At 45.5% G+C, this 14,309-nt stretch overlaps 1 protein-coding gene across 1 annotated transcript in view; it reads left to right on the forward strand.

The window, feature by feature from the left end:
* Positions 1-14,309, forward strand: part of ERCC6 (ERCC excision repair 6, chromatin remodeling factor) — a 64,045-nt gene that overhangs the window by 15,591 nt on the left and 34,145 nt on the right. Inside the window, exons 9-15 of the mRNA XM_068125105.2 lie at positions 7,593-7,754; positions 7,856-7,990; positions 8,123-8,281; positions 11,442-11,577; positions 12,343-12,513; positions 12,635-12,811; positions 12,944-13,060. Coding sequence (XP_067981206.2) covers positions 7,593-7,754; positions 7,856-7,990; positions 8,123-8,281; positions 11,442-11,577; positions 12,343-12,513; positions 12,635-12,811; positions 12,944-13,060 — 1,057 coding nt within the window. The remainder of the gene's footprint in view (positions 1-7,592; positions 7,755-7,855; positions 7,991-8,122; positions 8,282-11,441; positions 11,578-12,342; positions 12,514-12,634; positions 12,812-12,943; positions 13,061-14,309) is intronic.

Genomic DNA, 14,309 nt, shown 5'->3' on the forward strand with positions numbered 1-14,309 from the left:
GAAATTGGGTGTTCGTCCAGGATAAAATTCCCTAATAACATCTGTTTGGGATTGACCCAGATTGAAATTAGGGGCTCGTACTGTGGAGAAATTGGTAGCTCGGCTTTGCTGATTAAATTCCCTAATTCTCGTACTGTGGATTAAATTCCCTAAATTTCGTCTGGGAAAGATTTCCCTAACATTCCCAGAATTCCCAAATTTGGAATTTTTCCAACATTCCCAAATTTTTCAAAAAATTGGGAAATTTTTGTGTGAAGGTTAACAGGTGTTAACAGATAGTCACCATGGTGTTTGACGCAGTAGAGTTTGCGGCATCCCCTAGTGAGGCACAGTTCCAAGCATTTAAAAAATCGGACCTCTTGATATTGCCCAGACATTTTAGCTTGGAGGTCCGAGCTAATATGAAGAAAGCGGAGATGCAGAGATTGGTGATAGAATCTCTGGTGGGACAAGGAACATGGAAAGAGGTAGCCTTGGATTGGTTACCCGAGAAACAAGAAAATGTGGAGCTCCGGAAAATGGAGATGCAATTGCAGAGCCAGGAAAGGTTAAAAGCAGAAGAAAGGAGAGCTTTTTTTTTTTTTTGGATACTGAATCGAGGCTCGTGGAAGAGCTAACATTTACTTCACAAACAAATCAACCAGACAAACAAAACACACAAAAAGAGGGAGCGGAAAACAAGATGGGGAGAGAAGGGGAAGCACACAAACACAACATTTGAGAGCAGGGAGATGTGTGGAAGGGAGAGGGCTTGGGGGGAGGAGGCGTGGGAAAGGGGGGGGGGTGGAGGGAGAAGTATAAAACACAAGGACACCAAGGACTTCCAGGACAGAAGTTGGTATTTCAAAAAAGTGGAATTGGGGTGAAATTAGCAGGGGTAGAAAAGATCAAGGTTTTGGATGGGGGAAGATAAGAGATGGTGGTGAACAGCAGTTTTAAAGACCTGGAGGGTGGAGTGGGATTGAAGAGAGTGAGGGAGTTTGTTCCAGAGGCGGGAGAAGAGAGGAATGAAGGAGTGAAGGTGAGCAGAGAGTCTTGATTTTGGCAGTTTGACCATAAGAGGGTTGCAGGCAGATCTTGTGCGACCTGTAGGAATATTTGCGGGACAAAGCCCAGAGAGAGCTGGGGGGGCAAGGCCAGAGAGGAGTCGGTAGAAGATGGAAAGACCACCAACCTGCCTGCGGTGAGTGAGTGAGAGGCCCTTGGAGTTAGCTTCATCGCGGGAGATTCCAATGATTCTGAATGCTTTGGTTTCAACAGCGTGAAGACGAGCTAGGTGTGAGGCAGGAGCACCAGCCCAGAGGGGAGAGCAGTATTCCATTGAGCTGCGGATGAAAGCCTTGTATGTGGTGAGGAGCTCAGGTGTGCCAAGGAAGGACTTTGCACGACGGAGGATGCCCAGTCGGCGACTGGCTTTGGAGGCCAGATTTGAAATGTGGTTTTCCCAGGAAAGATCATGGCAGATAGTGAGACCCAAAAGCTTGAGTGACAGAACTTCTTGGAGAGGATTATTCAGAAAGTGGATGGGAGGGTTGTCCAGTCGGTCTTTTCGGAGAGACATCGTAAGAGTGTGAGATTTGTCAGGATTGAAAGACATGTTCCACTTGTTTGCCCAGTCTGTGATTTTGTCCATGTCTGCAGAGAGTGAGGAGGCAGCAGACTGCCGATCTGAGGGATGAAGAATGGAGCGACAGAGAGTAGAGTCATCAGCAAAGAGATACAGAGGATTTTCAAGAGAGTCAGAGAGATCATTGATGAAGACCAGAAAAAGCACAGGGCCCAGAACACTGCCTTGTGGAACTCCAGCCTGAACAGGAAGAGGAGATGAGAGAAACCCATTCAGGGCCACACGTTGACTACGACTAGAGAGGAAGTCCGCCAGCCATGCGTGGAGATTTCCATTGATACCAAAAGAGGAGAGTTTGGTGAGCAGAGCGGGGTGCCAGACCGTATCGAAGGCACGTGATATGTCAAGGGAGACTGCTCTAATTTCCTGTTTGGCATTGAGGACCTCCATCCATTGTTGAGAAAGCAGAAGCAGCATGTCCAGAGTAGAGTGTCCAGGTCTGAAACCAAATTTATGATCAGAGATCAAGCCATTGGAGAAGAGGAAAGATTTCATATCTGAAGCAATGATGGATTCCACGACTTTGCTGATAATTGGGAGAAGGCTGATTGGTCTGTAGTTGCTGGGATCTGTTTTTGCACCTTTTTTGTGCAAAGCGGTGATGTTGGCAGATTTCCAAGCAGATGGAAGATGACCTTGAGCAAAAGAGAGGGTGAAGAGAACAGAGAGAGGGAGTGAAAGAGCGGAAGAACAGGATTTTAGGACCCGTGGGCTGATGCCGTCAGGTCCAGTTGCAGAATCCGAGTCGAGGGTTGACAGAAACTTTTCCACCTTGTCAGGAGGAAAGGACACAGAGTCCAGGAGCAGCTGGGTACGACTGGGTACGGTGGGTACAGAGAGGGATGGGTTTGGGGCAGAAGATTTAGAGGCAAACACAGAGTTGAGGCATTCAGCTTTTTCACGCGCGGAGTCAGCCGTGTGGCCATTTGAGGTGAGGGAGGGGATGGAGGGGGAACAAACACCAGAAACAGATTTGACCAGACGCCACCAGGATTTGGAAGAGGGAGACAGATATGAGAGTTCGGTCCTGAGAACGGAGAGATATTGTTTCCTGGCTCTCCTGAGGGTGGACACACACTTGTTTCGGGCTTTGTGAAAGGAAATGAGATTTCCTTCCGTTGGATTTGCTTTCCAGGAGACGAAAGCAAGTTGTTTCTGGGCAATAGCCTCACCACAAGATTCCGTGTACCATGGACGGGAGGAAGGGTAAGACAACAGAAGACGAGATGGGATAAATCTGTGCATGAGAGAGAGCAGTTTGCTTTGGAAGAATTCCCAGGAAGAATTTATGTCAGAGGCAGTAGAGATGGGAGACCAGTCCAGATGATTGATGGCTGCTTGAAGACCGTGCCAGTTGGCCTGAGTGAAATGCCAGACTCGTCGACGCTGAGGAGGCTCTCTGAGAATGGTCAGAGAGATGTCCACTTTAACAAGCACATGATCAGAAGAGCCGATTGGAGCAGAAGAAGAGCAGCAGACATTTTCAGGGAAGTTAGTCATAACCAAGTCCAGAAGAGAAGATGCTCCGTTGATTGAAATCCGGGTCGGGAAATTGACAGATTGTGTCAGTCCCAGTGACTCGAGCTGCAAGAGAACTCGAGGAAAGAAGAGTAACACAGGAAAGAGAACTCGAGGAGAGAAGAACAGAGGAAAGGAGAGTTGAAAGAGAACTCAAAGAGAGAAGAGAAAAGGGAAAAACAGAGAAGAGAAAAGCCGAAAGGGAGTTAAGGGAACGTGACATGGAGCTTCAGAATGAAATTAAATGCAAAGAGCTGGAGTAAATGAGAGAACGGGGAGAGGTACCATCCATGCCGGCGAGTTCGACAACTAGTCAGAACACCTGGGATGTTGGTAGACATGTGAGGCTGGTTCCACTCTTCAATGAAAAGGAGGTAGCCACGTTTTTTTTACACTTTGAGAAAGTGGCTCGAATGCTAAAATGGCCTGAGGAGTCCTGGACCATGTTAGTGCAAAGTGTTCTGGTGGGTAAAGCTCAAGATATATTTTGGGCTCTACCGGATGACCAATGTGCAGATTATGAGATAGTGAAGAAAATCATTCTCAAAGCCTATGTATTGGTCCCTGAAGCTTACCGGCAAAAAATCCAGAATGCCAGGAAGAGGGAGAGTGAGACCCATGTGGAGTTTGCCACAATGAAAGAAACCATGTTTGATCAGTGGTGTGATTAAAAAGGGGGTTCGGAAAGACTTCGAACTATTGCGACAATTGATCCTGGTGGAGGAATTCCAACAGTGTGTCCACGAGGACATTAAAGTACATCTGGAGGAAAGGAAAGTACCAAAGATGTATGAGGCAGCAACCAGGGCAGATGACTATGCCTTAACACACAGGATGGGGTTCCACAAACCTAACGTCTCGCCTAGAGTTCGCCCGGAGAGTTATGATACATCAGGTGCGGAGAACGAAGATTCATGGGGGCGGCCTAGAGATGACTATGAGGACAGGTCTGATACCACGACTCTTAGGGATCAGAGGTCTACAGTTCCAAGACGGACCTATCCTCCGGGGGGCTCGAGACAAACCACGAGTTTCTCCTCCGGGCCTACTTGCGCGTTTTGCAAGAAACCTGGACACTTGATGTCCCAATGTTATGCTATGGAAAGGCAAAATCAGGAGCGGAGTCAGATTAGTACAACTCCAAATGCAATGGCAAATGTGAGAAATTGCCCTCAAAAGGGTTACCAACCATTTATTTCAGAAGGGTTTGTGTCACTGGATGGAGACTCGACTAACCAGAAACCGGGTAGGGTATAGAGGGACACAGGAGCACATCAATCTTTAATGCTTGAAGGCATTTTGCCATTGTCAGAGAAGATGGCAACTGGTGTTAGTGTTCGTTTACAGGGGGTTGGTGGCTGTGTTAAAGCTCCACTTCATGTCATCCATTTAAAGTCTGATTTGGTGTCAGGACCGGTCACCGTAGGTTTACAAGCCACTCTTCCTGTAGAGGGAGTATCTTTTGTTTTCGGGAATGATTTGGCCGGTGGTCAAGTTTCTGGTAACCCGATGTTTGTTAAAAAGCCTAATATGGAAAGTAACACGACACAAGTCAGGGATGGAGGCAATGTTGGCAAGCTCTTTGTAGGTGGACTGAACTTCAAAACAAGGAAAGATGTTCTGGCCTCTGTCTTCGGCAAATATGGCCCGCTTTTGGAAGTGCTGCTGATAAAAGACAGGGAGACACAAAAGTCAAGAGGGTTTGGCTTTGTCACGTTTGAAAAAACAAAGGACGCCATAGATGCAGAAAAGGATCTGAATGGCAAGGAGTTGGAGGGTCGGACCATAACAGTAGAGAAGGCATTTCATTGGTGTCGAGGGGGCTACAGAGGAGGACAACGGAGTAGTAGTTTTGGCGGTGGCAGCAATCGATATTATTATGGAGGCTCCCAGAGTTATGGCAGCTCCCAAAGGAATAATTATCTGGGTAGTGGCCAAGAAGGAGACCGCTATTCACGAGACTACAGCGACAAGTGGTCCAACCGTGATTATTATGAAAGTTAGGAAGAGTTGAAGCACTGAATGCTGCGGAGCAGCCGAGCCAAGATTCCTACACGGACTAACCGTGAACGCCACGTTCCTAAAGGCGTCCATGTAGTGAATACTTCCAGGCCTCACCACCCAACCACCATGGAACCTGGCCCTCAGCTCGGCCTTCCGGGGAAAAAGTCCTGTAGATTTGCTTGACTTTGGATTTTTGATCACAATCCCTTAACCTTCATTCAAAAGAAACTAAAAGTAAAAAATCAGAGGGTGCTGAGATGGAGTTTGGCTTTGCAGGAGTCCAACTGGGAAATTGAACATGTAAAGGGCCGGGACAATGTCGTTGCTGACGCTTTGTCCAGAGTGAATTAACTTTGGAAATCTATGTGGATTGTTCGAAGTTTTGTTGCTTTATTTTTGGGGAATATTGAGTATTGTTACTCACGGGAATTGATGATTTGGGTTGTGTTTACTCTTGTTGGTTTAAAGAGTTTGCCTGCAAAGAAAGTTTTCGCTGTGTTCAAACTTTCTTTCTTGAGGGGGGGAAGTGTTACAGATTCGTCACTTCCGTTGTGGGGGTTTTCCTCCACTTGAAATATTTCTGATTCTATGTATTATTATTGTCTTCCAAAGGTTTATTGTTTATGAACTCTTTTCAAAAGGTAAGAAGAATTAATGTTTTAAATTAAACCGGAACCGGACGACGACGACGACGAGGAGGAAGAAGAAGAGAGAAGGCCTGGCGAGTGAAGTCGGACAAGACGCGTGGCTTCCAGCTCCGTAGCGAGCGTTATCGAACGAAAGTCGAGAGTGAACTTTGAGTTTCCTTGGAGGGAATTTCCTGCGGTAGGTGTTATCGCTGGAGGATTGCGAAACCTGCGTAGTCGGGTTTAGGCATGGAGGTTCGGAAGAATCCTCGCCAAGTCGCTTCGACTCAAGTAAGAGCCATCGGCCATGTTGAACCTCGCGCTTCGTTCACCGAAAAAGGTTTTGCTACGCGTCAGCTTTTCTCACCCTCCTGTCATCTGCCGGGGATGTGTGTGCGCAAAAGCGGCGTTTGAAGGTTACATTGCGGTTCGCTGATTGAACTGTGAACGTGCACGTCTGGATCGCGCCTTTGGGATTTCCCTGTCCGCCGCCAGTCTGTTTTTGGTTTGGACCACGTGACTGTCCACGCTTTGCCTACGCCTCATTACTCGCCTCATCGCCTCATCGCCTCATCACTACTCGCAGGAGGGGATCACCTTTGAGTTATAGAGATATTGAGGAGGGTTATTTTTCATTCATTGGGAGCGCAGTGAGTTATCTTACTTTAGCTGATGGTACCATCTTAAGATGTATTGAGTGCACTTTGATTGCTTTTGGTTGTACCGTTATTCTTCTGTGTGATTTTTAATACAACATTTGTTTGTTTATAATCATTGGTGTGGTTTCACTATTGATTACTGACACAGAATAACATATTTTTCTGCCATGGCTCCTCTCGGGGTTTGGAGGTATACCGAGACCAGGAGGTCGGGGAGGAACACGTAACACTGACATGAACGATCAGCGGTTCCCAAGCTGAGATCGCTCCGGGGAAAATCCACGACACACACGGGGAACCAGGCGAATGGCTGGTGCGAGGTGAAATGGCGAACTGGCCGGTAATGGAGGCGTACCTGCTCTCCAGCGATGATTCACTTTCAGAACCAAAACCCATCATGCAGGTTTATTTGCCACGGCAATAACGACACTGTCACGGGAATCCCTTTCCCGGGGAGACCAATATTCACTCGCAACCAATGTCCACAAGGTCTGCTCGACACCACGAAGCAGATAGGCCTTTTTTCCCCGATCTCATTCGATCCTCTCCCCCGCCTCTTCTTCTTCTTCCGGTTTCACCCTCACCCATTTCGTTTTTTCTTCCGAGACACTATTTTTTACCTTTGAAGACAGTTATCTCCATTTCACACTGAAACTGTAACAATAATAGTACATGAAACTAAAAATGCTTCAAGTGGATGAAAACCACAAAGACGGAAGTGACGAATCCGTAACAGGGGTTGAGGACACAAGATTTGGAAGCAAACACAGAATTGAGGCATTCAGCCTTCTCACGAGCGGAGTCCAGCTGTGGTGCTGTTTGGGAAGGGATCGAAGGGGAACATACACCAGAGACAGACCTAACAAAGCACCACCAGGTTTTAGAGGGAGACATGTTTGTAAGTTCATTTTTGAGGTTGGACAGACGTTGTTTTCTGGCTCTCCTGAGAGGGGGACACACTTGTTGTGGGCTTTTTTAACCAAAGGTTTTATTTAAAACTAAACAGTTACCCCCTCCCTTTCCCCTTTAAGTTTTCAATAACTTTGGGTGAAAACAATCTTGTTGTTGTTGGTCTAATGGGTTTCGTCATTGCACGGTAACGATTTAACAGGTTTATTTTCATTCCTCATTAGACCTCATTTGGGTTTGGGTGGGTAGACTGCACCGAACAGCACACCAGAAGGAAGACGAAGTACTGGAGTCGAGCAGCGATGATGGCATCAGCGGCGAAGATGAGGAAGAAGAGGTTGGTAAAGGAGGTCGGGCACTGTCACAGCATTTGGACGATGGAAACGCGAATCGTTATCGACTACGCATCAGGTTAAATACTTAATTCTTCCTTCCTTGCACAACTTCACAACCTCCATTTTGAGGAGAGGAGTCCAGCTGCATTAGAGGAATCATGCTCCGTTCTGTTACAGGAAGTGGCGACGCCAACGCATTCGGGAGAAATGGAAGCGTATACAAGAGGGTGATGGAGATGTTTCCGATGAGAGTGACATAGAGGTTGATGGCGGCTTCAAGATCCCTTCTTTCTTGTGGCAAAAACTCTACAAGTGAGCAGTTGTCTGCATTTGTTGATCCCATTCTTAAGGGAAAGAGGGAGATAAAAAGGCTAGAATACTTCGACTATGTAAATTGCTGGGCATAGCCGAGTGAATGGGGACTTTATGATGTTTTGTTTGCAGGTACCAACAGACGGGTGTACGCTGGTTTTGGGAACTACACTGCCAGCAAGCTGGAGGTATCCTTGGGGATGAGATGGGACTCGGTAAAACCATCCAGGTTATTGCCTTCTTTGCAGGTCTCAGCTACAGCGGCCTGCGCACACGTGGCCTAAACTACAGGTAAGTCCCATTCGGCAGTCTACAGTGCCTTCAGAAAGTATTCATACCCCTTGCATATCAGAGCAGAAACTCTACCATGAAGTCCAATGAACTGACCGTAGAACTCCGTGATAGAATTGTGACGAGGCACAGATTTGGGTAAGGATATAAAACAATTTATAGAGTGTTGAAACTACCCAAGAACACAGTGTGCTCCATCATTAGGAAATGGAAAGGATATGGAACTACCCAGACTCTTTCAAGCGCTGGCTGTCCGACCAAATTGAGCAACCGGGCAAGAAGTACCTTAGTCAGGGAGGTGACCAAGAACCCAATGACCACTGTGAAAGAACTACAGAGTTCCTTGGCTGAGATGGTAGAACCTGCCGGAAGGACAACAATCTCTGCAGCCCTTCACAAATTTAGGCTTTATGGGAGAGTGACCAGATGGAAGCCACTCCTGAGAAAAAGGCACATGACAGCATGCCTGGAGTTTGTAAAAAGGCAAATCAAAGACAGATAGCATGAGCCAAAATATTCTGTGGTCTGATAAGACGGAAACTCAACTCTTTGGCCTGAATGCAAAGTGCTACATCTGGCGGAAACTGAGCACAGCTCATCACCTTTTTAACACCATCCCTAGCGTGAAGCATGGTGGTGGCAGCATCATGCTATGGGGATGCTTTTCAGTGGCAGGGGCTTGAAAGGATAGAGGGAACAATGATTGGAGCCAAATACAGGCAAATCCTTCAGGAGAACCTGCTTCAGAGTGCAAAAAAGACCTTAGACTGTGGCGAAGATTTACATTCCAACAGGACAATGACCCCAAGCATACAGCCAAAGCAAAATTGGAATGGTTTCAGAACAAGAATGTAAAAGTCCATGAGTGGCCCAGCCAAAGCCCAGACTTGAATCCCATTGAGAATCTGTGGAAAGTCTGGAAGATTGCTGTGCACCAATACAGAGCTTGAGCAAAGCTGCAAAGAAGAATGGGGGAAACTTCCCAAATCCAAATGTGCAAAGCTGATACAGACATACCCAAGAAGACTTAAAGCTGTAATTGCTGACAAACACGTTTCTACAAAGTATTGACTTAAGGGGCTGAATACTTATGTACATTTGATATTTCTGTATTGAATTTTCAATAAACTTGTAAAATTTTCTAAAAACATGTGTTCACTTTGTATTTTGGGGTATTTTATGTAGATCAGTGATAAAAAATGTATTCAATCAATTTTTAATTCAAGCTGCAACACAACAAAATGTGAAAAAGTCAAGGGGTGTGAATACTTTCTGAAGGTGCACTTTATGTGCTGTCATAAGTGAAGTTTCTGTCCAGTTTCATTGATTGAGATTAATTTGACCATGCATGCACGAGGAACACATGCCAGATGTGCCGGATTCACTTCAGTGAGGGTATTCCTGCTTTTCCTTTCCGTCTCAATACTGGTTCACATAAAGTTCAATAATTTGAATTTTCTATCCCTCTGCCCGATTGGATAGCGTTCGGACATAACTAAGGTTGTGGACATACACCGTGTTTCAAAAAAGTGGACTATTTGAGCAGCCTGATATTCCGTCGTTTCTAATGCTATACCCTTCTCTCTTGCAGTTTATGGTGGTGGTGGTATGCCATTTATAACAAGTAGCCAGTAGGACCCTGCGTCAACTATGGTGTTCACAGTGGAACAAAAAGCGAAAAACGTGACTTTGTGGTTTGAGACAAAATCCTACGTGCAGGTGCGCTAACTAAACTATCAGTGTTACAATGTCCACACCTGTAATGGACCTTCCAATGGGAGCATTCGGCGGTGTGTGGAGCACTTCCAAGCACATGGAAGCATAAATTATCCAAATAAAGGCAACAGTGGCTGCCCACCAAGTGTTACCAAGGACCAAAGGAACATTAATCTTGTGAGAGATTCTGCTATCAAAAATCCAAAGAAATCCCATGAGAATTGGTGATCTCAGCCTCATCTGTGAGGCACATTCTCACTTCTGAACTCAAGCTTTACCCCCACATCATATCTGTAAGGAATGAAGTAACTCTGAATGACATGGCAAGACGAGTAACAATGTGTGATTGGTTCAGTGACCGAATGGAAAAGGTACCCAAATTGCATCAACTCCTTGTGGTTCAGTGATTAAGCACACTTTCATTTGAATGGGGGCGATCAACAATCACAACAACATCTTCTGGAATTCTGAGCCTCTTGAGGAGGAGTCTGAGATGTCTCTCAAGGGCCCCAAGTCCATTTGCTTCTGTGCATTGAATGCCAGATGGGGTATGCTGGGACCGTATTGGTTCAAGGACGTCAATGGTAAGACAGTGACATTTAACGGTTTAGCGGTACAGTGAAGTCTTGCACCGATTCCACGCTGATCTCGCTCAACTACCGTCTCCAAACCATCTCAGATTTGTATGGTTCATGCAGGAAGGTACCCCACCGCACACTGTTGGTGAAACCATCAACTTGCTCCACCAGCTGTTTAGACATCGTGTCATCAGCCTCGGCACAGCACATGAGTGGGCGCCCCACAGCCCGGATTTGAATCCATTGGATTTTTTTGATTTTTTTGGGGTGCTGCCAAAGGTCATATTTACACCAACAAACTTCAAACCCCTGGCTGTCCTGAAGCAGGAGGTGGAGTACTACCGTCAGGCTACCACTCCAGCCACTTGTAGACGACTTGTGGAGAATTTCAGTCAGGATCAAAGCCCGTTTGAACAGAGGTGGAACACACATTGGAAATGTCAATTACAAGCAGTAAGAGTGATTTTAAAATGGCATGGTGTTTGCTTTCCATCAATGTATCACTTAACTTGCTATCTTTTGTAATTTTTCTACAATGAAATGTTCAAATAGTCCACTTTTTTGAAACACCCTGTACTGTTGGGAGAAGTTCTGGGATTTGAAAGGGTCGAAACTTTGATGATTAACATAGACTATTTGAGCAGTATTCTGGATGGTCATTAAATCAGGCACTTGATGAGCTGAATGCATTCTTTATTTCTCTCTTTACTCTTCCTCTCGCTCTCTATTTTGATGATCATAGCCACCTCGGCTCTTTTGATGGAAAAGGGTAACTTAAGTTTGGGGGAAAATTTATTGCTTTTTTGCTTTAGTTTCTATTTCACCAAGGAGGCATGGGGTGGTGGGCTGTTTTGCTGTTGTTGCAGGTATGAAGGATTAGGCCCTTCCCTCATTGTGTGTCCCACCACAATGATGCAACAGTGGGTTCACGAGTTCCATGCATGGTGGCCACCATTCCGTGTCGCAGTGCTGCACGACTCTGGATCCTACACTGGCAGGAAGGCAAGGATGTGGCACGTACTCTAGAAACCACACATCTAGCTGCTAATCTCAGCTGATTTGGATCAAGGGTTGGGTCGGGATCATTTCACAGGTGTTTGTTTGAGGTGGCTCGATAATTTTTAACCCTTCCATGTGACGCGAAAGATGTTCGTGCCTCAGCTGCTTCATGCGATTTAAAGTATCACAACTACATAATATTGTTGCAGCTGCTAATGGTGGTCTTCATAGGCTAAAGGTCCAGATATCGGTGAAGAGGTCTGTGTTACTGGCCGAGGTTCAATTCATGCCCTTGTTACTTCATGCATTGCACTTGTCATCCATGCCATATCATTCCATTGTCATCCATTGGCATGGGGAATAAATTTAGAAGCTAGGATTGTAAATCCTGAATTTTAAAATAAGTCATTGTGAAAGACCACTGAGTATAGTATATGAGGTGCCATCAATTTATTATACAGGTAGAATTGTGGAATTGTTGACTCCTTCTTGACATCTGCCAGATGCATGCCTCTTGCCCTCCTTTACCGCTTTCTCCCTCAACCTCCATTTGCTTCCCACACTTCCCTACCCTCACTCCTTTCGACTAATGTCCTATCTTCGCACCCTTTTTGCAATTTTAATTTTTTTAAATTTAGCATGACCCTCCCCTCCATGTGCATAACCCATCATCATGTGCATAAAAAAAATATGACCTCCAACGTCATTCACTTTTTTTTGTCCCCTTTCCCCCTTTCATTTGATACTTTTTGGTCATTTATCTTGCAGAGTGAACTCATTAAAAGCGTCGTGGCAGGTAGTGGTGTGCTTATCACATCATACGCATGTGTGCGCCTACTCCACGACATATTGCTCAAACAAGTGTGGCACTACGTCATTCTCGACGAGGGTCACAAAATTCGCAACCCAGAAGCTGCCATCACCGTTGCCTGCAAACAGGTGGGTGGGTTTAATGATTCAAGGTATTTGTTCAACATTAATCAAGTTGAAAGATTTTTCTTTTTTGTGTCTTTTAAACGAACTTTTATTTTGTGTTGTCCATAATCCCTATGATACGCAGTTCAAAACACCTCATCGGATCATCCTTTCCGGATCACCTATACAGAACAATCTCAAAGAGCTCTGGTCTCTGGTAGACTTTGTCTATCCCGGGAAGCTGGGAACACTGTCGGCCTTCATGGAACAATTTTCTGTGCCCATAACCATGGGTGGTTACAGCAACGCCTCGCCAGTGCAGGTTTGCATACAATTATTGCTTCAGCGGGAAAAGGTAAATGAGTTGTGGTGAAGGTGGTATGCGGTCAGAAACAGTGTGCTGGACCATTTGAGTGGTGTTACCATGTTGTTGGCCATTGGCGGGTGTGTGCAGGTGAAGACCGCGTATCGATGCGCATGTATTTTGAGAGACACCATCAGCCCTTACTTGCTGCGCCGGATGAAGGCCGACGTCAAAAACAAACTCGCTCTGCCCGACAAGAACGAACAGGTGCCGGGGTAGTTCGCATCGCCATGTGTTACCATATGATGGCAAGAGATCGTAACTGATCCGCTAAATGCTTCCTACATAGCAATGCGTCATGCTCTCAAACCTTCCCCACCCTGCCCCCCCCCCCCCTCCCTCACCCCTCGCCCCTGGCCTCCACCATTGTTCACTTGTTTTTTGGATTTCTCACTTTCAGGTATTTTAAAAAGGGGATCGGGAAATCTGTTTTGAGGTGCATTTTTCGTTACCAAGAGAGACACGTTTGTTCTCGAATAATTTCAGAACACCAAGTTGGTTAAATGTATGTTTGGTCACTTTGTCCTTTTCGATGATGCAAATAATTTTCCTCCTGAATTAAGCTGATTTTTATTTACTAGTACACCCTCTCACTACCGGAGCGGCAGGAAGGGTCATTCCTCTTTGGGGTATATAAATTACAGTCGATCTATGGTTAGGTCTCAAGAACATTGGGTGTGTTCATTTACCAAGTTTCTTGTGGAGAAATCGCCAAGTGGTTTAAGCATTCGAGCAAACACTCAATTCAAAACCGTTAAGGAACTGCCAGTTTGGCAAGCGCAAGCTTCAAAAGCGATTTTCAAAAGTTCGCTATGAAACACACCATGTTAGCGGCAGGAAGGGTGGTGTTATTAAACCAACCTTTGTGGGCTATATACAGTCGTGGCCAAGAATATTGGCACCCTTGCACTTTTTTCAAATAATGCACCATTTCTTCCAGAATATTGTTGAAATTAAAAAATATTTTGGTATCCACATTTGTATTTCTTTGGTTTGCAGTAGAGCAAAACAAAAAAAGCTGAAACACTTACTAAATCTTACCTTGTTCCACAAATAAATCCTAAAATAGCCCGGACAATATTATTGGCACCTTTTAGAAGTTGTTAGAAATAATTAGATTTCAAGCAGGTGATTCTCCTTTACTTTGGAATTGAACTCACCTATGGTGAGTTTCAGGTGCCTGCAATATAAAAATCACCCATTCAACCAGTTTGAGTAGAGAGAAGGGGTCATTCTGCTGTTTTGTGTTACTGTGTGTACCGCAATGAGCATGGAGAAAAGAAAGAAAACCAGAGAATTGTCTGAGGAGGTCAGACACAAGATTGTAGCCAAGCATGGACAATCTCAAGACAAAAAGTCCATCTCCAGAGACCTTGATGTTCCTGTGTCCACTGTACGCAATGTTATCAGTAAGTTTAAAGCCCATGGCACTGTAGCCAACTTCCCTGGACATGGT

Source organism: Myxine glutinosa, chromosome 8, assembly GCF_964187855.1.
Source record: "Myxine glutinosa chromosome 8, kmMyxGlut1.1, whole genome shotgun sequence".
NCBI classification, from domain to species: domain Eukaryota; kingdom Metazoa; phylum Chordata; class Myxini; order Myxiniformes; family Myxinidae; genus Myxine; species Myxine glutinosa.